The sequence below is a fragment of the Carcharhinus amblyrhynchos genome, chromosome 12, assembly GCF_965287045.1.
Source record: "Carcharhinus amblyrhynchos chromosome 12, sCarAmb.v2.hapA, whole genome shotgun sequence".
Lineage (NCBI taxonomy): Eukaryota > Metazoa > Chordata > Chondrichthyes > Carcharhiniformes > Carcharhinidae > Carcharhinus > Carcharhinus amblyrhynchos.
In genome coordinates, this window is record NC_137335.1 from 87,258,713 (window position 1) to 87,281,698 (window position 22,986).

The 22,986-nt window shown below is 45.1% G+C and overlaps 1 protein-coding gene across 1 annotated transcript in view; it reads left to right on the top strand.

Annotated features, from left to right (window-relative positions):
* Positions 1 to 22,986, top strand: part of preb (prolactin regulatory element binding) — an 81,335-nt gene that overhangs the window by 53,970 nt on the left and 4,379 nt on the right. Inside the window, exons 6-8 of the mRNA XM_080200888.1 lie at positions 10,792 to 10,965; positions 21,071 to 21,143; positions 22,530 to 22,689. Coding sequence (XP_080057014.1) covers positions 10,792 to 10,965; positions 21,071 to 21,143; positions 22,530 to 22,689 — 407 coding nt within the window. The remainder of the gene's footprint in view (positions 1 to 10,791; positions 10,966 to 21,070; positions 21,144 to 22,529; positions 22,690 to 22,986) is intronic.

A 22,986-nucleotide genomic window follows, 5' to 3' on the forward strand; every position in this document is an offset into this window, starting at 1 on the left:
TTCGGGGTGGGCTGGCTAGATGGATACAGAACTGGCTTGGTTACAGAAGACAGAGAATAGAGGTGGAAGGGTGTTTTTCAGAATGGAGGTCTGTAGCTAGTGGTGTTCCACAGGAATAAGTGCTGGAACCTCTGTTGTTTGTAGTGTATATATAAATAATCTGGAAGAAAATGTGGGTGGTCTGATTAGTAAGTTTGCAGATGACATGAAGATTGGTAGAGTTGCTGATATTGCCGGGGATTGTCAGAGGATACAACAGGATATCGATAGATTGGAGACTTGGATACAGACATGGCAGATGGAGTTTAATCCAGACAAATGTGAGGTGATGCTTTTTGGAGGATCAAACTTGGGTGTGAATTGTACTGTAAATGGCAGAACTCTTAGGAACATTAACATACAGAGGGATCTGGGCGTGCAGGTCCACAATTCCCTAAAAGTGGCAACGCAGGTGGCCAAGGTGATTAAGAAAGCAAATGGCATGCTTGCCTTTATCAAGCGGGGCATTGGGTACAGGAGTTGGGAAATCATTTTGCAGCTATATAAAACCTTGGCTAGATTGCATTTGGAGCATAGCATGCAGTTCTGATCACCACACAATCGGAAGCTTTGGAGAGAGTGCAAAGGAGGATATTGCCTGGTCTCGAGGGTGTTGGCTATGAGGAGAGGTTGAATAAACTAGGATTGTGTCCACTGGAAAGACAGTCTGAGGGGAGACCTGACAGAATTATAAGAGGCATAGACAGGGTGGATTGTCAGAGGCTTTTTCCCAGGGTGGAAGTGTCAATTACAAGGGGCACAGGTTCAAGATGAGAAGGGGAAAGGTTAAGGGAGATGTGCAAGCGAGGTTTTTTCACATAGAGTAGTGGGTGTCTGCAACACTCTGGCAGAGGAAGTGGTGAAAGCAGGCACATTAGCAACATTTAAGAGGCATCTGGATGGGTACATGAATAGGGACGGAATAGAGCGATTTGGACCAAGTAAGGGCAGAAGGTTTCTTTTTAGTTTAGTTAGAGCATCATTATCGACGCAGGCTGGCAGGACCGAAGGGCTTGTTCCTGTGCCGTACTGTACTGTTCTTCGTTCTTTGAATAAACAGTGGATTTTGGACTGGAGGACAGTTTATTTGGGGATTTCTTCAAGGTTAATTTAATATTAAAAACAACTGCTTTCCTTGATGAATGGCCTAAACTTGGGTGTATGGACACCATTTGGAAACTTACAGGTGACACTAACTTGATGGTCTAAGGAGGAAAGAGATTGAGGACACAGGCTGGTGAATGAATGGAGATAAACAAGACAGATGAAATTTAATGCAGAGGGTTGTGAAGAATAAGGCGGGGCAATATTTTAAAAAAATGATAAAGTGGGAGAAATGCTGGAGCAGAGGCTACAGATTGTGATTAAGGACAAATCTGCTGCTGAGGGCATAGCACGTTGCCCAGCCTTGAAAGCTAGGTCTGTTTGAAATTTATCCCACATAGCAGGATAGTGCCACACAAATGATGGAGTGTATCTTTTAAAGTGAAGACAGAACTTTGTACCTACAAGGGCTGTACGATTGTCACCCCCACCGAGACTATCATGGACAGTTGCAGGATATGGCAAGCAGGTTAGCGAGGATGAGGTCCAGTGTGTTCTCCCTTCTTGGTTTCCTCAGCACCTGCTGGAGACCCTGTCTAGCAGCAATGTCCTTTAGGACTTGGCCAGTTCGGTCTGTAGTAGTGCTACCAAACCGTTCTTGGTGATGGGCCCAGAGTACATCCTAAGCCCTTGCCACTTTCAGTGCTTCTTTGAGTGGTGTTCAATATGGAGGAGTACTGATTTCATCAGCTGAGAGTGGGGACGGGGTAGGGTGGTTGTGTTAATCAGGAATTTTTGAGCCCATGTTTGACCTGATGCCATGAGTTTTCATGTGGTCCAGAGTTGATGTTGAGGTCTCTCAGGGCACCTCCCTGCCAACTGTATACCATTGCGCTGCCATCTTTGCTGGGTCTGTCCTGTTGGTGATGCTGGTGACTGGGATATTATCTAAAAAAAAATTTGAGCATTTAATAATAATCAATAGGATTTGAGTACAGGAACAAAAATGTCATACTACAGCTGTACAAGCCCTTGGTAAGCCCACACCCGGAATATTGTGAGCAGTTTTGGTCTCCTTACCGAAGTGAAGATGTACTTGCCATAGCGAGAGTGATAGTTCACCAGGCTGATTCCTGGGATGGCAGGATTGTTTTATGAGGAGAGATTGGGTGGATTTGGTCTGTATTCACGTGTACAGAAGAATGAGAGGGAATTTCTTTGAAACATATAAAATTCTAACAGGGCTGGGCAGACTGGATGCAGTAGTGTTGCTTCCTCTGGTTGAGGATCTAGAACAAGTCCCAGGATACCAGGTAGACCATTTAGGATTGAGATGAGAAATTTATTCATCGAGGGTGGTGAAAATGTGGAATTCTCTACCACAGAAAGCTGTGGAAGCCAAGCCACTGAAAATATTCAAGGAAGAAATAGATTTCTCAACACTAAAGATGTCAAGTGGTATAGAAAGAGAGCAGGAGTACGGTGTTGAGATTGACGATCATCCATGATCAAATTGAATGGTGAAGCAGGCTCATTGGGCCAAATAACCTCTCTTGCTCCTATTTTCCATGTTCCTATGTATGAACCTGTGAGTAGGAGAAGGCCAAATTTGACGCTGGCCCCCAGATGTTAGGGTAGGAGAAATTTGTACAGTTGACTTTTTTTATTCAATCCTTTTCTTTAAGTTAATCATTTATGGGACATGGGCGTTGCTGGCTGGCTCAGTATTTATTGCACAAGCCTAGTTGTCCGAAGACAGTTGAGAGTCAACCATATTGCTGAGGCTCTGGAGTCACATATAGGCCAGACCAGATGAGGATGGCAGATTTCCTTCCCTAAAAGACATTAGTGAACCAGGTGGGTTTTTCTGACAATCGACAATGGTTTCATGGTCATCAGTAGATTCTTAATTCCAGATTTTTTAAAAATTGAATTCAAATTCCACCATCTGCCGTGCCAGGATTCGAATCCACGTCCCCAGAACGTTTGCTGAATTTCTGGATTAATAATCTAGCGATAATACCACTAGGCCATTGCCTCCCTTTCAAACTGGGTTGAGTTTGCCATTGTCATTTCCAATGCCTAGGGCGATACAAAGAAAGTTACAGCAGAGAAACAGGCCCTTTGGCCCACCAAGGCTGCCCCAACCATGCTGCCCGACTGAATTAAAAGCCTTTACTCTTCTGGGGAGCATAATCCCTCTATTCATGGACAAAAGAGCTGAATTACAGAGGTGTGGTGAGAGTACAGCCATTGGCATCAAGGCTGCATTCAACTGAGTGTGGCATCAAGGAGCCCCAGCAAAAATGGAATCAGTGGGTGTTGGGGGCAAACTCTCCACTGGTTGAAGTCATACCTGGTACATAGGAAGATGGTTGTGGTTGTGGAGAGTTAGTCATCTCAGCTTCAGAACATCTCTGCAAGAGTCCCTCAGGGCAATGTCCTTCAGCAATGACCTTCCGTCCGTCATAAAGGCAGAAGTGAGGGTGTTCTCTGATGATTGTACAAGCACCATTAGCAACTCCTCCAATACTCAAGCAGTCCATGTTCAAATACAATAAGGTTTGGACATTATCCAGGCTTGGGCTGACAAGTGGCAAGTAACATTCGTGCCACACAATGCCAGGCAATAGTCATCACCAATAAGAGACACTCTAACCACCGCTCCTTGACATTCAGTGGTGCTACCATCACTGAATCCCCCTCTGTCAACATCCTTGGGGGCTACCATTGACCAGAAACTCAACTGGACTCACCACATAAACACAAGAGCAAGCCAGAGGCTAGGAATACTGCGGGGAGTAACTCACCTCCTGACTCCCCAAAGCCTGTCCACCATCTACACAAGTGAGGATGTGTGATGGGATACTCCCCACTTGCCTGGATGGGTGCAGCTCCAACAAAACTCGAAGCTTGACACCATCCAGGACAAAGCAGCCTGCTTGATTGGCACCACATCTACAAACATCCACTCCCTCCACCACCGACACTCAGTAGCAGTCGTGTGTACTGTCTATAAGATGCACTGCAGCAATTCACCAAAGACCCTTAGACAGCACCTTCTAAACCCACGACCGCTTCCATCTGGAAGGACAAGGGCAGCAGATAAATGGGAATGCCACCACCTGCAAGTTTCCGTCCGAGCCACTCCACCTTCCTGACTTGGAAATATGTCGCCATTCCTTCGTAATCGCTGGGCCAAAATCCTGGAATTCCTTCTGTAACGGCATTCTGGGTCAACCCATTGAGCATGGACTCACCAACTCATCAGTACCTTCTCAAGGGCAACTAGGGATAGGCAGTAAATGCTGGCCAGCCAGTGATGTCCATGTCCCACGAATGAACATAAAATAAAATTCCTATCCTATTCATGTATTCACCAAGATGCCCCTTAAAAGTCATGACCGTATCTGCTTGTACTATCTTCCCTGTTCCAGACGCCCGCCACTCTCTGTGTAAAAAAGACTTGCCTCGTACATCTTTTTTTAAACCTTGCCCCTTGCACCTTAAACCTGTGCCCCCTAGTAATTGACTCTACCAGCCTGGGAAAAAGCTTCTGACTATGCACTCTGTCCATTCTCCTCATAATCTTGTAGACTTCTATCAGGTCATCCCTCAAGCTCCAACATTCCAGTGAGAACAAACCAAATTTCTCCAACCTCTCCTCATAGCTAATGGCCTCCATATGAGGAAACATCCTGGTAAATCTTTTCTGTACCCTCTCCAAAGCCTCCACATCCTTCTGGTAGTGTGGAGACCAGAATTGAATATTATATTCCAAGTGCAGCCTAAGGTTCTATAAAGCTGCAACATGACTTGCCAATTTTTAAACTCAATGCCCCAGCCGATGAAGGCAAGCACGCCATATGCCTTTTTGACTACCTTTTCCACCTGCATATCCACTTTCAGTGACCTGTGTACCTGTACAGTCTGACCTCTCTGCCTATCAATACTCTTAAGGGTTCTGCCATTTAGTGTACGTTTCCCATCTGTCTTAAATCTTTCAAAATGCATTACATCACATCTGTCCAGATTAAATTCCATCTGCCATCTCTCTGCCCAAGTCTCCAATTGATCTATATCCTGCTGTATCCTCTGATGGTCCTCGTCACTATCCGCAATTCCACCAACCTTTGTGTTGTCCATGAACTTACTAATCAATCCAGTTACAGTTTCCTCCAAATCATTTATATATATTACAAACAGCAAATATCCCAGCACTGATTCCTGAGGAACGCTACTAGTCACAGCCCTCCAGTCAAAAACGCACCCTTCCAATGCTACCCTCTGCGTTCTATGACTGAGCCAGTTTTGTATCCATCTTGCCAGCTCACCTCTGATCCCATGCAACTTCACGTTCTATACCAACCTGCCATGAGGAAACTTATCAAAAGCTTTACTGAAGTCCATGTAGACAACATTCACTGCCCTACCCTCACCAATCATTTACTTCACTTCCTCGAAAAACTCAGTCAAGTTAGTGAGACACGGCCTCCTTTTCACAAAACATGTTGCCTCTCACTAATACATCCATTTATTTTCAAGTGGAAATAAATCCTGTCTCGAAGAATTCTCTCCACAATTTTCCTACCATGACATAAGGCTTACTGGCCTATAATTACCTGGATTATCCTTGCTGCCCTTTTTTAAACAGGAACAACATTGACTATTCTTCAGTCCTCTGGGTTCTCTCCTGTAGCCAGTGAAGATACAAAGATTTCTCTCAAGGACACGGCAATTTCCTCTCTTGCCTCTCAGCATTCTGGGGTGCATCCCATCAGGCCCTGGGGACTTGTCTACCTTTGTTTTTCAAGACCCCCAATATCTCCTCCTCTTTGATCTCAACATGACCCAAGCTACCTACACACCCATCCCCAGACTCATCATCCATCAAGTCCTTCTCTTTGATGAATATTGATGCAGCGTACTCATTTAGTAACCCCTCGCCCATTTCCTCTGGCTCCATGCATACATTCTCTCTCCTGTCCTTGAGTGGGCCAACCCTCTCCCTGGCTACTCCCTTGCTCTTTATATATGTATAAGAAGCCTTGGGATTTTCTTTAACCCTGCTGGCCCTCCTGACGCCTTGCTTAAGTTTCTTTCTACTTGTTTTTCACACTTGCTTCATATGTTCCCAGCTTCCTAGCCTTGACAGATGCTTCCTTTTTCTTTTTGATTAGGCTCACAATATCTCTTGTTGTCCAAAGTTCCCGGAACGTGCCATACTTATCCTTCATCCTTATAGGAACGTGCTGGTTCTTATCAATTTACAATTGAAAGCCCCCCAAATGCAAGATGTTGATTTGCCTTCAAACATCTGCCCCCAATCTACATTTTTTAGTTCCTGACTAATATTGTTGTAATTATCCTTCTCCCAATTCAGCACCTTCATCTGAGTGCTACACTTTACTTTATCCATCAGTACCTTAAAGCTTACTGAATTGTGATCACTGTTCCCAAACTGCTCCCCTACTGAAACATCACTGGCTGGGTTCATTCGTTAATACCAGGTCCAGTTTGGCCCCTTCCCTGGTTGGGCTATCTACATACTGCTTCAAGAAGCTCTTCTGGATGCTCCTTATAAACTCTGCCTCATCCACTCTTAGCGCAAAGTGAGTCCCAGTCAATATAGGGGATGTTGAAATCTTCCACCACAGTAACCCTGTTGCGTTTACACCTTGCCAAGATCTGCCTAGATATCTGTTCCTCTATCTCCCACTGGCTGTAGGGAGGCCAATAGTTAAATCCCCAACATTGTGACTACACCCTTCCTATTCCTGAGCTCTACCCATATTGCTTCCTTGTATGAGTGCTCTGAGGTGTCCTCCTGCAGTTCTGTTGTGATATTGTCCTTAATCAGTTGTGCCACACTGGATAGTTGATCTGGTTTCATTCCTTTTAGACAGTTTAACAGTTTGATGCAACTAAATGTCTTGCAAGACCATTTCAAAGAACATTTAAGAGTCACTCATATTTGGTGTTGATCTGTAGTCACATGTAGGCCAAACGAAGTAAAGAAGCTAGATTTCCTTCCCTGAAGGACATTAGTCAATCAGATAGTTTTTATAATATCTGCCCTTGGTTTTGTGATCATCATTGGATTTCCAAATTTTAAAATTGATATCAAATTCTGCTACCTGCTGTGGTGGGATTCAAAACCAACTGCCAAACATTACCCCATGCCTCTGGATAACGAATCCATTGACAATACCACAATGCCACTGCCATCCCCCTTCACCTATCCTTTATCCATCAATTTTAACATTCACTCCCTCCACCATCAATGCACAGTGGCAGAGCTATGTGTCAGAAAGAAGATGCACTGCAAAACCTCGCCAAGCTTCCTTTGGTACCATCTTGCAAACCCACAACCTTTACTACTTAAAAAAAGGACTGCAGTTATACAACTGCCCTTCCAAGCCGCACCAACCTGTCTTAGAACTGTAGTGCTGTTCCTTCATTGTTGCTGGGCCAAATTCTTAGTTGGATAAGCTGTTTTTTTTTAGAAAAGATTTAGAGAGTTAATGGAAGTGTTCAAAATCATCGGGGGTCTGGACAGATTAGATAGGCAGAAGGTGTTCTCGTTGGTAGATAGTTTGAGAACCAGAGAGCACTGTTTTTTTCAGAAATGAAATCATGACCACTGCCCTCCCTTGACTTTGAGAATTGGATTGAGCAGGACGTTGTACATGATGACTGCATCTTCAGCATTCTGGGCCTTCACAGGAGTGTGAATAAAATCAAATTTGACACCAATCCCCACACACCATCAGGATGGAACTGACTAAACCCACAATGAAAGAGAGAGATTTCAGTAAGTCTCTAAAAGGAAAGAGAGGCTTACCGTGGGAAATGCAGAGCTCAGTCTTTTACTCCCTGTTTAATTGATTCTAGGGATCAAGAATTATATCTATGGGGATACGGCAGAGAGGTTAAGGGTAGGGAGATGCAGGACTGGCAGTTCAATGTTCCAGGGTACAGATGCTATAGGAAAGATAGAACAGGAGGAGGAGTTGCATTTTTGATGAGGGAAAACATCACAACAGTCCTGAGAGGGGATATATCTGCGGATTCACCCACCAAGTCTATATGTGTAGAACTGAGAAATAAGGGGAAAATCACTTTGATAGGGTTGTGTTAAGGGCCCCCAAGTAGTCGGTGGGTATCAATGGGTGCTATTCTGATTGGCGGTTGGTAACTAGTGGAGTGCCACAGGGATCGGTGCTGGGGCCTCAGCTATTTACCATTTATATAGATGATCTGGAGGAGGGGGCTGAGTGTAGGGTGACAAAATTTGCTGATGACACGAAGATGAGTGGAAAAGCAAATTGCACGGAGGGTGTGGAAAGTCTGCAGAGGGATCTGGATAGGCTGAGCAAGTGGGCGAGGACCTGGCAGATGGAGTATAATGTTAGCAAGTGTGAGGTTATCCACTTTGGCAGGAATAATAGGAGGGATTACTATTTAAAAGGCGAAAAGCTGCAGCATGCTACGGTGCAGAGGGACCTGGGGGTCCTTGTGCACAAGTCGCAAAAACCCAGTCTGCAGGTGCAGCAGGTGATCAGGAAGGCAAATGGGATGCTGGCCTTTATAGTGAGGGGGATAGAATATAAAAGCAGGGAGGTCTTGCTGCAACTGTACAGGGTACTGGTGAGGCCGCAGCTGGGGTACTGTGTGCAGTTTTGGTCGCCGCACTTGCACAAGGATATTTTAGCCTTGGAGGGAGTGCAGAGGAGGTTGACTAGGCTGATACTGGAGATGAGGGGGTTGGACTATGAAGAGAGACTAACTAGACTGGGTCTGTACTTGTTGGAGTTTAGAAGGATGAGGGGGGGATCTTATAGAGACGTATAAGATAATGAAGGAGATGGATAGGGTAGAGGTAGAGAGATTCTTCCCGCTTAGAAAGGATAGCAGAACTAGAGGGCACAGCCTCAAGATAAGGGGGGCGCAGTTTAGATCGGAGTTGAGGAGGAACTTCTTCACTCTAAGGGTGGTGAATCTCTGGAACACTCTGCCTGTTGAAGAGGTGGAGGCTACCTCGCTAAATATATTTAAGTCATGGGTAGATAGGTTTTTGATAGACAAGGGAATTAAGGGTTATGGGAGAGAGCGGGAAAGTGGAACTGATCCACTTCAGATCAGCCATGATCTTATTGAATGGCGGGGCAGGCTCGAAGGGCTAGATGGCCTACCCCTGCTCCTATTTCTTACGTTCTTAATTGCAGAACAAATATGTAAGCAGATTACACATAACTGCAAGAAAAATAGGGTGGTAATAGTAGGGGACTTTAACTTTCCCAACATTGACTGGGACAGCCATAGTATTAGAGGGTTGGATGGAGAGAAATTTGTTGAGTGTATCAGGAGGAATTTCTCATTGTGTGTGGATGGCCCGATTAGAGAGAGATTGACCTCCGCTTGTGAAATAAGGAAGGGCAGGTGACAGAAGTGTTAGTGAGGGATCATTTTGAGTCCAGTGACCATAATTCCATTTTAAGATAGTTATGGAAAATGATAGGCCTGGCCCAAAAGTTAAAATGCTAAATTGGGGTAAGGCCAATTTTGATGGGATTAGACAGGAACTTTCAAAAGTTGATTAGGAGAGTCTGTTGGCAGACAAAGGGACATCCAGTAAGTGGGAGGCTTTCAAAAGTGTGTTAACCAGGGTTCAGGATAAGCACATTCTTAGAGTGAAGGTAAAGTCTGGTAGAAGTAAGGAAATTGTGGTTCCCTAGCAGAAATATTTGAAACATCAACAGTCGCAGGCGAGGTGCCTGAAGATTGAAGGTGGCAAATGTTGTGCCTTTGCTTAAGAAGGGTTGCAGGGAAAAGCCTGGGAATTACAGACCGGTGAGCCTAACGTCAATGAGAAAACGAAGATTTCTGTTAGAGGTCCAGCAATTTCCCCTTTTGTCTCCCTCAGTAATCTGGGAGAGAGGCCATCTGGTCCTGGGGATTTGTCTACCTTAATGTTTTTTAGTACACCTAACACTTATTCCTTCGTAATGATGACTTGCTCGAAAGGGTTTACTTATCCCTCTGAGACATCGCCAATTAACATGTCCCTCGCCTTTGTGAATACCGATGCAAAGTACTCATTAAGGATCTCACCCAGTTCCTTTGGTTCTACGCATAATTTCCCTCCTTTGCCCTTGAGTGGACCAACTCTTTCTCTAGCCAACTTCTTATCCCTAATAAATATATATATATATATATATATAAAAAATGCCTTGAGAGTCTCCTTAATCCTGCCTGCTAAGGACATTTCATGACCCCTTTCTGCCATCCTAACTCCCTGTTTGAGCTCTTTTCTACTTTCCCTGTATTCTTCAAGTGCTTTATCTGTTTTTAGTTCCCTAGACCTCGTGTATGCATCCTTTTTCTCTTTGACGCGACTTGCAATTTCCCTGGTCATCCATGGTTCCCAAATCCTGCCTTCCATGTCGTTCCTTTGCAGAGGCATATATTACTGTTCCTTCACTGTTACTGGATCAAATTCCTGGAACAATCTAACAGCAGTGTGGATGTACCTACACCAGATGGACTGCAGTGGTTTAAGAAGGAGGCTGACCACTTCCTTCTCAAGGGCAATTATAGCTCAGTAAAAATGCTACCCTTGCCAACAACACTGTCATCCTTTGAAAGATTAGAACAAAATCCTCCTCTGTTGCTCCTGATTGTCTGTGTTTCTATTGTTGTTTTCAGGTTTGGCAAGGTTGAGGACAGTGAAGGTGCTTTCCGCCTCTACACAGTGCAGATTCCACACAAACGAGAACGTAAACCTCTCCTGTGTTACATCAGCAAATGGGATGGAAAGAACTTCCTGCCACTGCTCACCCGTGATTGTGGGAATGAGGTGATCTCTGCAATGTCGATCAGGTACTGCTGTGCCAAAGAACAAAGCAAAGTACAGCACAGGAACAGGCCCTTTGGCTTTCCAAGCCTGTGCCGATCATGATGCCCTAACTAAATTTAAAAAAACCTTCTGCCCTTATTCGGTCCGTATCCCTCTATTCCCTCCCTATTCATAAGAACATAAGAAATAGGAGCAGGAGTAGGCCATCCAGCCCTTCGAGCCTGCCCCGCCATTCAATAAGATCATGGCTGATCTGTCGTGGCTCAGTTCCATATGGCTCTTAAATGTTGCTAATGTGCCTGCTTCCACCACCACCTCTGGTAGTGCGTTTCAAGCACCCACCACTTTCTGCATGAAAATCTTTCCCCGGACGTCACCCTTAAGCTTTCCACCTCTCACCTTGAACCTCTGCAAATCTCCAGGTGAACGCTGGTGTCTGACTTAAAGTAACCTCAGTATAATGCAAAAGCTATTTCAGACTAACCGTATCCTCCATTTTTACTTGTCCTGCCACATGCCAGTCTTTTTTATTTTTCGCTTTTTCTTTTACCTGAGCTACCCTTTATTCTTCCATTAGTATTTACTCAGGACCAATATTTTGTTTCTTTACCACAATCTTTATCACTCCCTTTGCCTTTTGTTTCATGACACCTTCCAATTCATGTAGGAATTATACAGTAAATGGTAGAACCATTAGGAGTATTTTCAGGCAGAGAGATGTGGTGTGTGTGTATGTGTATATCCACTGATTCACACAGATGGATAAGTTAGTCAAGAAGACATACGGTATGCTTGCCTTCATTGGTTGGGGCATTGAGTATAAAAATTGGCAGGTCATGTTGCAGCTGTACAAACCTTAGTTATGCCTCATTTAGAATATTGTGTACAGTTCTGGTCACACTACCAGAAGGATGTGGATGCTTTGGTGAGGGTACAGATGAGGTTTACCAGGATGTTGCCTGGTCTGGAGAGTATTGGCTATGAGGAGAAGTTGAGATTCGGTTTGTTCTCACTGGAACGATGAAGGATAGGGGATGACCTGATAGAGGTTTACAAGATTATGAGAGGCATGGACAGAGTGGATTGTCAGATGCTGTTTCCTAGGGTAGAAAAGTCAAGTCCAAGGGGCATAGGTTTAAGGTGCATGGGGAAAAGTTTAGAGGAGATGTGCAAAGCTAGTTTTTCGCACAGAGGGTGGTGAATGTCTGGAACATGCTGCCTGGGGAAATGGTGGGAGCAGGTACAGTGGCACAGTGGTTCGCACTGCTGCTTCACAGCACCAGGGACCCAAGTTCAATTCCCCGGTCACTGTCTGTGTGGAGTTTGCACGTTTTCCTGTGTCTGCATGGGTTTCCTCTGGGTGCTGCAGTTTCCTCCCTCAGTCCAAAGATGTGCGGGTTAGGTGAATTTGGCATGCTAAATTCTCCCTCAGTGCACCCAAACAGGCACTGGAGTGTGGCAACTTGGGGGGGGCGGGGGGGTGGTTTTCATGGTAACTTCATTGCGGTGTGAATGTAAGCCTACTTGTGACACTAATAAATAAACTTTAACTTTACAATAGCAACATTTAAGGGGCAACTAGACAAATACTTGATTAGATTGGAATGGTAGGATTATGGACTCCAAGTACATGCGGTTTTAGTTCAGTCGGGCATCATGATCGGCGCAGGCTTGGAGTGCTGAAGGGCCTGTTCCTGCACTGTACTTTTCTTTGTTCTTGTCCTTTGATCTCCCCCACTCTCTAACCCAGAGTTTCCTAAACTTCTCCAGCTATGGTACCCTTTTGATCTCCAAAGAGGAATCCCTGCAGAATGTTCTTATTGTATTGAAGGGCTAAACTATAAAAAATAATTATTTTCATGCAATAGCTACAAACATACAAAAACCTAATTTATAGAATTTTTTTTCCCTAAATGTAGGGTAATTGTTGGAAAAAGTTCTGGGGGACAGAATGAATCACCATTTGGGGAGGCAAGAATTCATCAAAGATAGCATGGCTTTGTCAGGGTAAGATCATGTCTAATAAATTAGACTGAAATTTTCAATGAGGTGACTAAGTGTGTAGATGAGGACTTTGTCTACATGGACTTCAGTAAGGTTTTTGATAATGCCCAGATGGGAGACTGGTCAAGAAAGTAAGAGCCCATGGGGTCCAAGGCAATATGGCAAATTGGTTCAAGAATTGACTTAGTGGCAGGAGGCAGAGGGAGATGCCAAAGGTTATTTTGTAAATGGAAGCCTGTGTCCAGTGGTATGCCACAGGGATTGGTGCTGGGTCCCTTGCTGTTTGTGATGATCTAGACATGAAACTGGGGCTATGATAAGTAAATTCACAGGTGACACAAAAATTGGTGTTGTGATAAAGAGGAGGAAAGCCTTAGACTGTAGGGTGATAAAAACGGACTGGTCAGATGGACAGAACAAACGGAATTTAACCCTGAAAAATGTACGGTAATGCATTTTGGGAGGAGTAACAAGGCAAGGGGATACACAATGAACAGTAGAATGCTAGGAAGCTTTTCTCTGCTGCCATCAGACTTTTGAATGGACCTGTCATAAATTAAGCTGATATTTCTCTGCACCCTAGCTATGACTGTAACACTATATTCTGCTCCTCCTTCCCTGTGTTTGGTGTCATGAGCTTTTGGAGCACTGCTCCTTCATCAGATAAGTCTCACCTGGATGGAGGAGCAGTGCTCCGGGGATTGTGATGCTGGGTGAACTGTTGGACTTTGACCTGGTGTTCTGGGACTTCTTACTGTGCTTACCCCAGTCCAACGCCAGTATCTCCACATATTAGTTATGTGAGTGATGAGAGGAGGAAGTGGTCAAAGTGGGTGCAGTTACAATATTTAAAATACATTTAGACTATGGATGGGAAATGGTTAGAGAGATATGGGACTAGTTCAGTTCAGGAAACATGGTTGGCATGGACGAGTTGAGCCGAAGGACCTGTTTCCATGCTGCATATCTCTATGACTCTATGTACTCTATGAACGGTATGTTTTGTCTGTATAGCACATAGGTTCCCATTTACTGTATCCCTTACATGTGACAATAAATCAAATCAAAACAGTACAGAGAACCAGAGGAACCTGGGGTGCATGTCCAAAGATCCCTGAAGGCAGGAGGACAGGTAGATAAGGTGCTTAAGAAGGCTATGGAATACTTTTCATTATTAGCCAAGGCATAGAATGTAAGAGCAAAGAGTTATGATGGAACTGTATAAAATGCTCATTAGCTCATTGTTCTCCGGAGCATTGAACCTGGTGGCTGTGGCTGTGGTGAGTGACTGATTTAAAGTGAAAACCGCTTTTTTCCTGTACTTCCGGTTCTCGGGGCTTGTTAGAGTGTAGTTTACTTCCGTACCGGAAGTTAGGCCAGGGGATAGTCGTTAAGGGGGAGCGGGGGGTATAAAAAAGGGTAGCAGTATAGAGCGGGCAGCGTCGGGAGCGGGCAGCGGAGTGAGTGGGAACTGAGTGAGAAGGGCTTTGGCTTGCTGGGCTGAGGCGAGTGCAGGCTTGGAGAAGGTGAGTGACAGATTTCTACCTTGGGCACTTACAGGAGGTTGGGACATGGTAGGGAATATAGGGAGGAATGTAAGTTGCGTCCGGTGCCACATGTGGGAGTTCCTGGTGGTGTCACATGTCCCCAAGGTACACATCTGCAGTAAATGTTTAGAACTGCAGCGATTGAGGGCCCGGATCAGGCAACTCGAGGGGCGACTGGAAGATGCGTTTCTAGTTAGGGAGAATGAGGAGATAATGGCTGGGAAACATGAGCAGGAGGAGGTCTCAAGGGCTGAAGAGAAGGGAGGATGGACGACTGTTAGGAGGGGAAAGAGGAAGAAGAAGAGTAGTCAGGGTCCCCCGGCCTCCCCGGAGGCCCCCCAAGGTTCGTCGGCAGGGGCACAGAAAAATAGGAAGGAAGGGGAGACTGATTTAGAGGGACGGAAGGGGGCTGGTAAGGTGATAGTGGTAGGTGATGGGAGGGTCCGAGGGATTGATAGGAGGTTCTGTGGGCAAGGGCGCGACTCCAGGATGGTGGTCTGCCTCCCTGGAGCAGGGGTAAAGGATATAATGGAAAGGGTAGAGGGAATTTTGAAAGGGGAGGGGACCCAGGCAGAGGTCATAGTACACGTAGGGGAGGGGGATATAGGAAGGAGGAGTAGGGGAGAGGTCCGTAGGCAATTTAGGGAGTTGGGGGCCAAACTAAAGAGCAGGACCTCTAGGGTGGCACTGTCTGGGTTGCTGCCCAGTACGAGCAGGGCTAAGAATGACGAGATCATGCAGTTGAATGCATGGTTGAGGGACTGGTGTAGGGTAGAGGGGTTTACTTATGTAGATCACTGGGAGGTGTTTAGGAGAGAAAGGCAACTGTACAGGAGGGGTGGGGATGATTTGAACGGGAGGGGTACTAGTGTCTTAGCAGGGAGGTTAGCTGGGGTGTTCAGGAATGATTTAAACTAATAGGGAGGGGGGGTGGGGAGGTGGCTGGGAGAGAGACGGGTGAAAGGAAAGTTATAAGGGAGAAGGTGGTTCCGAGGGACGCTTGTGGGTTGAACTGTGTCTGTTTCAATGCTAGGAGTGTGGCAGGGAAAACGGATGAGCTTAGGGCCTTGATGTTTGTGAGGCAGTTGGATGTGGTGGCTGTAACGGAGACGTGGTTACGGGAAGGGCAGGACTGGCAGCTGAATGTTCCTGGGTACAGGTGTTTTAGGTGTGACAGAGGAGGGTTGAAGAGAGGTGGAGGGGTGGCACTGTTAGTCAAGGAAAACATCACAGTAGTGCAGAGGGAGGGCGATATGGAAGAGATAGGGATTGAGTCGCTGTGGGTGGAGTTGAGGAATAAAAAGGGAGAGATCACATTGCTAGGGGTGTACTATAGGCCACCCAACAGCCCAACGTCAGTGGAGGAGGAAATTTGCAGGGGCATTTTGGACAGGTGCAGAAAGAATAGAGTGGTTGTAGTGGGTGATTTTAATTTTCCCGGAGTGAATTGGAGGGGGCCTAGAGCTGGGGGTACGGAGGGAGAGGAGTTTGTGAAATGTGTTATGGAAGGGTCGCTAGAACAGTATGTAACTTGCCCGACTAGGGGAGGGGCTATACTGGATTTAGTGTTGGGAAACGAGCCAGGGCAGGTGGGTGAGGTAGAGGTAGGCGAACATGTGGCAAACAGTGACCACAAGTCCGTCTACTTTAGGATAAAAATGGAAAGGGACGAGTGCCGTCCAAACGGGAGTGTGCTGAACTGGGGAAAGGCGAGCTATGGCAGGATTAGGAGGGAGCTGCAGCAAACTGACTGGGAGGGACTGTTAGCTGGCAAGTCCACGGTTGGCAAGTGGGAGGCTTTTAGGGACAAAATGAAATGGTTGCAGGGGAGGTTTGTTCCGGTTAAGCGAAAGGATAGGAAAGGTAGGATTAGAGAGCCGTGGATTACGGGGGATATTGAAGACTTGGTTAGGAAGAAGAGGGAGGCGTATGTTAGGTCAAAACAAATGGGTACGGAGTGTGCGCTGGAGGAATATAGAGAGAGTAGGAGGGAGCTAAAAAGGGGAATTAGAAGGGCGAAGAGAGGGCATGAGATGGCTTTGGCCGGTAGGATTAAGGATAATCCTAAGGCATTTTATTCCTATATTAGAGGCAAGAGAGTAGTTAGAGGGAAAATTGGTCCTCTTAGGGACAAGAGTGGAGAGTTGTGTATTGAGTCGGAGGGAATGGGGGAGCTCCTGAATGAATACTTTGCGTCGGTATTCACGAAGGAGAGGGGTTCGGAATCGTGCGGACTCTTGGAGGGAGCGGAGGTTCAGTTGCAGGATATAGTTATTACGAGAGAGGAAGTGCTAGGGCTTTTAGGTAGCGTAAGGACGGATAAAGCTCCGGGGCCTGATGGTATTTATCCCAGGCTGCTCAGGGAGGCGAAAGATGAAATTGCTGGGCCTCTGGCGCACATCTTTGTCTCTTCTTTGGACACAGGTGAGGTCCCAGAAGACTGGAGGGTAGCAAATGTGGTCCCGTTGTTCAAAAAAGGTAGTAGGGATAACCCTGGGAATTATAGGCCGGTGAGTTTGACGTCGGTGGTAGGGAAGTTAATGGAAAAAATACTTAGGGGTAGGATGTATGAGCATTTGGAGCGTTGCGATCTGATTAGGGATACGCAACATGGCTTTGTTAGAGGGAGGTCTTGCCTTACGAATCTGGTGGAATTCTTTGAGGAGGTGACAAAAACGGTTGACGATGGGAGAGCCATTGATGTCATCTATATGGATTTCAGTAAGGCGTTTGACAAAGTCCCTCATGGTAGGCTGGTAGAAAAGGTTAAGGCGCATGGGATACGAGGCCAGGTAGCTAGGTGGATTGAGAACTGGTTGGGAAATAGGAGACAGAGGGTAGTTGTGGAGGGTACCTTGTCGGGCTGGAGGCCGGTGACCAGTGGTGTGCCGCAGGGCTCGGTACTGGGACCTCTCCTCTTTGTAGTCTACATAAATGACTTAGAAGAGGGAGTAGGTGGTGTGATCAGCAAGTTTGCTGATGACACCAAGATGGCAGGGTTGGCGGGTACAGAACTGGATTGTCAGGTGATACAACAGGATATAGATAGGTTGGTGCAGTGGGCAGATAGGTGGCAGATGGCATTTAATCCTGACAAATGCGAGGTGATGCATTTTGGAAGGAATAATGCAGAGAGGAGCTATGTGATAAAAGGTAGGCCGATTAGGAGTATAGACGTACAGAGGGACCTGGGAGTGCAGGTCCACAAATCCATGAAGGTTGTGTCACAAGTGGAGAACGTTGTTAGGAAGGCTTACGGGATGTTAGCCTTTATAGGAAGGGGTATAGAGTATAAAAGCTGCCGTCTAATGCTTCAGTTATACAGAACGTTGGTTAGACCGCATTTGGAGTACTGCGTCCAGTTCTGGTCACCTTATTACCGGAAGGACGTGGAGTCTCTGGAAAGGGTGCAGAGGAGGTTTACCAGGATGTTGCCTGGCATGGGGGGACTGGGTTACGAGGAGAGACTGAAGAGACTGGGGCTATTCTCCTTGGAAAGAAGGAGATTGAGAGGGGACATGATAGAGGTATATAAAGATACTGAAGGGAATAGATAGAGTTAATAGTGAGAGACTGCTCCCTAGACTGGGTACGAACACAAGAGGTCATCATTTAAGGGTGAGGGGGGGGAGGTATAATTTGGAGGTAAGAGGAAGGTTCTTTACACAGAGAGTTGTGGGGGTCTGGAATGCGCTACCGAGTAGGGTGGTGGAGGCAGGCACGTTGGACTCGTTTAAGATGCAGTTAGATAGGCACATGAGTGAAACGAGAATGGAGGGATATGGTAGGGGCTATTAAATAGGGGTAAACCTCGGGAGACACCGGAAGGGCAGGCTGTATGATTAATATTTTTTGTCTTTATTCCACAGGTGGAGGTCCACCTCGTGTCAAGCGAGGGGCATGCACACGGCGGGTCGTGCGTGGGCTGCTCTTGGAAGTCCGGGAGTGGCCTAGTACTTCATGTCGGTGTGTGTGCTTGATCCTGGACCGATAGACGGGCTCCACAACAGCTCAGTGACTAGCACTGCTAGCTGTGCAGATACATGGATTTGGGCCTGTGTCTGTGGGAGTTTGCGCATTCTCCCTGTGGTTGCGTGGGTTTCCTCCGGGCGCTCCGGTTTCCTCCCACACCCCAAAGATGTGCTCTTAGGCTAATTGGTTTCCACCAAATTGACACTATTTCTTCCCTGAATCTGACTGAGTAGGGTCCCATTCGTAGACATGCAGGGTAGAATAGGTGTAGGGTGATGCGGCGGCGCGGGCTCGTTGGGCCGAAGGGCCTGTTTCCCGTGCTGGGTTGTTCTTTGTTCTTTGTTCTTAGGCCACAGCTAGAGTATTGTGTTCTGGTCACCACACTATGGGAAAGATGTGATTACACAAGAAAGCTTGCCGAGGAGATTCACCAGAATATTGCCTGGATGCAGATTTTTAGCCGGAGAGGCTAGTTAGGCTGAGGTTGCATTCTTTAGAACAGAGAATGTTGAGGGAGGGGACCCAATTGAGGTGTACAAAATTATGAGGGTCATGGATAAGATAAAAAGAGATAAACCTTTCCCCTTAGGGAAGTCAATACCAGGGGCATAAATTTAAGGGAAGGGGCAGGGAATTTAGAGGAAATTTGAGGGAAATATTTTCACTGAGAGGGTGATGTGAGTCTGAAACTCACTGGCCTTTCTATCATTGTCCTAAAGCTTATAATACAATGATTACTTTCTCCTAAATGTCCCCCACTGACATTTGATCTTTTTGGCTCACCTAATTTCCAAGAACCCAGTCTAGCAGTGCATTCTTGAACTGGACACAAAATGCTGTAGGAAATTTTCCTGAACACAGTCTCAGAACTTGTGCCCCTCTCCATCCTTTACACTATCATTTTTCCAGTCTACATTTAAGCCCCCCCCCGTTATAACTACTCTAGAATGTTTGCCTCTCCCTGTAATTTCCCTGCAGAGTTTTTCCTCTATATCCTTCTCACCAGCTGGTGGTCTAAAGGCTACACCAACCAATGACACTGCATCCTTTTTGTTCCTTACCTCCAGCCAAATTGATTCTGTCTTTGAACCCTTTTGGACATCCTCTTCCTCCAGCACTGTAATGCTCTCCTCAACCTATACTACCACCCCTCCGCCTTTCCTCCTTCCACTATCTTTACTGAACACCTTGTACCCAGGAATATTTAATGCCCAGCCCTGCCCTTCCTTGAGCCAGGTCTCTGTTATCACAACATCATATTTCCACAATACAATCTGCACCTGTAACTCCCCAATTTTATTCACTATACTCTGTGCATTCACAAACTCTGCACGTTTACTCTTGTATTCTTATTTCCCCCTCTCAATTAACTTCTTAATCCTCCCCTTCTGAATTCTAAACTGCTTCCAATCCTTAGACTTGCTACTTTTTCTGGAAATTTTTTATGACTCCTACTTGGATCTAATACTATCCTTAATTTATTTTGTTAGCTATGGTTAGGCCATTTTTCTCGTGATTTTGCACCAGACAGAAAAACCATGTTGACTTTGCCTGTTTATCTTGAACTTATCCCAGTGCTTTGATGTAACGTTTTAATAATAGCTTCTCACATTCTCCCTATGACAGATGTAAAGCTAACTGGTCTGTAGTTTCCACTTTGTCTACCTCCCTTTTTGAATAATTGAGTTGCATTTGTTATCCTGCAATCTAATGGCACCTACCCTGGATGCAGGGGATTTTGGAAAATTAAAATTAATGCATCAACTATCTCATTGGACACTCCTTCAAGAGCTGGAAGGAGGATTTGGGCTCTTGTCAGCCTGCAGCTCCAACAATTTTCTCAGTACCACTTCTCTTGGGACTGTAATTTTGCTAAGTTGCTCTTCCTTACCATTTCCTGGTTTGTGTCTTCTTCTGTGATGTTACTTCTATCCTCTACAGTGAAGACTGATGTAAAATAGCTGTTCAATTAATTCCTTAAAACAACCTCCTTGTTTTCTATTATCATTTCTTCAGACTCACTTTCTATAAAACCAATGCTTATTTAATTCCTTTCTTTTTAAAAAGACTCTGTTTTCCTATTTCTTGCTAGCATTTTCTCATATGCTAATCTTTCTCTCCTTATTAATCTTTTTGTCATCCTTCAATATTTCTTATTTTGATCAATCTTCTGACCTGTCACCTATCTTTGCATAACTATATGCTTTTTAAGTTTGATAATATCTTTTATCTTTCTAATTAATGGTGAATGGTGAGTCCATCCCTTGGATTATTTCATACTTGTTGGAATGTATTTATTCTGTGCATCCTGAAATATCCCTGTAAATATTTGCATTTCTATTGACTTATCCCTTAACCTAATTTGCCAATTGACTTTAATCAATATGGCTTTAATGTCCTCATAATTGGCCTTATTTAAGTTTATAACAAAGTTATTTTGGACTCAGAACATTAACAGTTTCTCTCGCCCAAACCTGATGCATGAATGTTTTTACTTTGGTTTTCTCATTACTGCTTTTATCATATATTTCGATTACTCTCACCTTCATCTTGCTGACTGCATGATTTTCTCCATTTACAGTTGTTGTTCTTTTCCTCTTCACAGTGATTTGGGGACCTTTATTGGACTTGGCACTGTGACTGGCTCTGTAGCTATCTACATTGCATTCTCACTCCAGGTAACGTCAGAACCTTTGGTCTGCCTTTCTGCATTGCTCTGTTGTCTGTGTCAGTGATTATCAGTGTCTGCATTGTAAGATGGTTGGTATGTCTTTTTTTTTATTGCTTCATGAGATGTGGGCTTCACTGTCAAGGCCAGCATTTATTTCCCATATATAAGTATCGCAAAAATATAGTTGTCTGTCGCCTTTAACTGCTACAGTCCATGTGGTGTAGTTACACCCACAGCGCTATTAGGAAGTGTGTTCCAGTGACAGTGAAGGAAACAAAATCTTCTCACTCTGATGGCCAACATATCATTTGCTTTCTTTACTGTCTGTTGTACCTGCATGCTTACTTTCAGCGACTGATGCACCAGGACTCCAAGGTCTCGTTGAGTATCCGCTTTTCTCAATTTACACCCACTCAAATAATAATCTGCCTTCTTATTTTTGCTATCAAAGTGGATAACCTCACATTTATCCACATTATACTGCATCTGCCATGCACATGCCCACACACTTAGCCTGTCCAAATCACGCTGAAGCATCTCTGCATCCTCCGCACAGCTCACCCTCCCACCCAACTTTGTATCATCTGAAAATTTGGGGATAATACATTCAGTTCCCTCTTCCATATCATTAATATATAATGTGAACAGTTGGGGTTCTAGCTCAGATCCTTGTGGTACCCCACTAGTCACTGACTGCCAATCAGAAAAAGACCCATTATGCCAATGCTTTCCTTCCTGCCTGCTTACCAGCTTTCTATCCATCTTGAGACATTACCTGCAATCCCATGTCAATTCAGGACAGCCTAAAACTTTGGGTATCCCCCTTTCATGGATGAGATACCTAGTTTCAGTTCTTGGATCTTCCCTAGTCCAGTATCATCTTGGAAATTTTTATTCTCATCAGTTATCTTGTAGACCAGATCGAGGTTCAACATGGGAGAGTGATAAAAACCTGCGAATACCTCTGGTAATGTCATAGCATGTCATATGGCTAATCACACAGATGCATTACTTCCCAACACAACAGTTTGATACTGGCTTAACTGTACCGTTTTTCAGATGTAGTTCTGGGCACCATCTTTAGAAAGGATGTCAAAACCTTGGAGATGGTTCAGAAGAGATTTACTAGTACACTAACTCCTGTTGGAATATGTGCACTGAAATGTCTCTGAATTGGTGCCAGCCATGAGGTTCTTCAGTGTTTGGAGAAATTGGGATTGCCCATCTTAGAGGAGATTCTATTGATGCATGATGGAGTAAATAAGGAGAAACTATTGTTGGCAGAAGGATTTGTAACCAGAGGGCACAGATTTCAGTTGATTGGTGAAAAAAGCAAGGAGATGTCAGTAAAGAAAAGCAAAAATTACATGTTCCCTTTTGTCTTTCTTGACAGCAAGTTTACTACGTGAAGGAGACTCACGGGATTGTGGTGACAGACTTGGCCTTTCTACCTGATGAGGGTCCAACGAAGCAGGTGACAGGAGAAAATGAGGCAGCATTGTTGAGTGTAGCAGTAGACAGTCGGTGTAAACTACATCTGGTGCCAAGCAGGCGTAAGTCAAAGATTTATTCTCTATCCTGTTCTGTTGTTTCTGCCTTGGGAACCGACTGGTGCTGACTACTGCCCCTCAGTTGATTGGTCTTTGCCATCTTGCCACTGCTCCACTATAAGTAATGTCCCTGGACCAATAATCTAGAGGCCCAGCTCTCTGGACAGGGCAGCTGATGGAATTTAAAAATAAAATTAATAATTGAGGGAAAATAAAGCTAGTTTCAGTAATGCTGATCATAATGACTGTCATTAGTTGTTGTAAAAGCTAATCTGATTTGCTAATGCCCCTTTAGGGAAG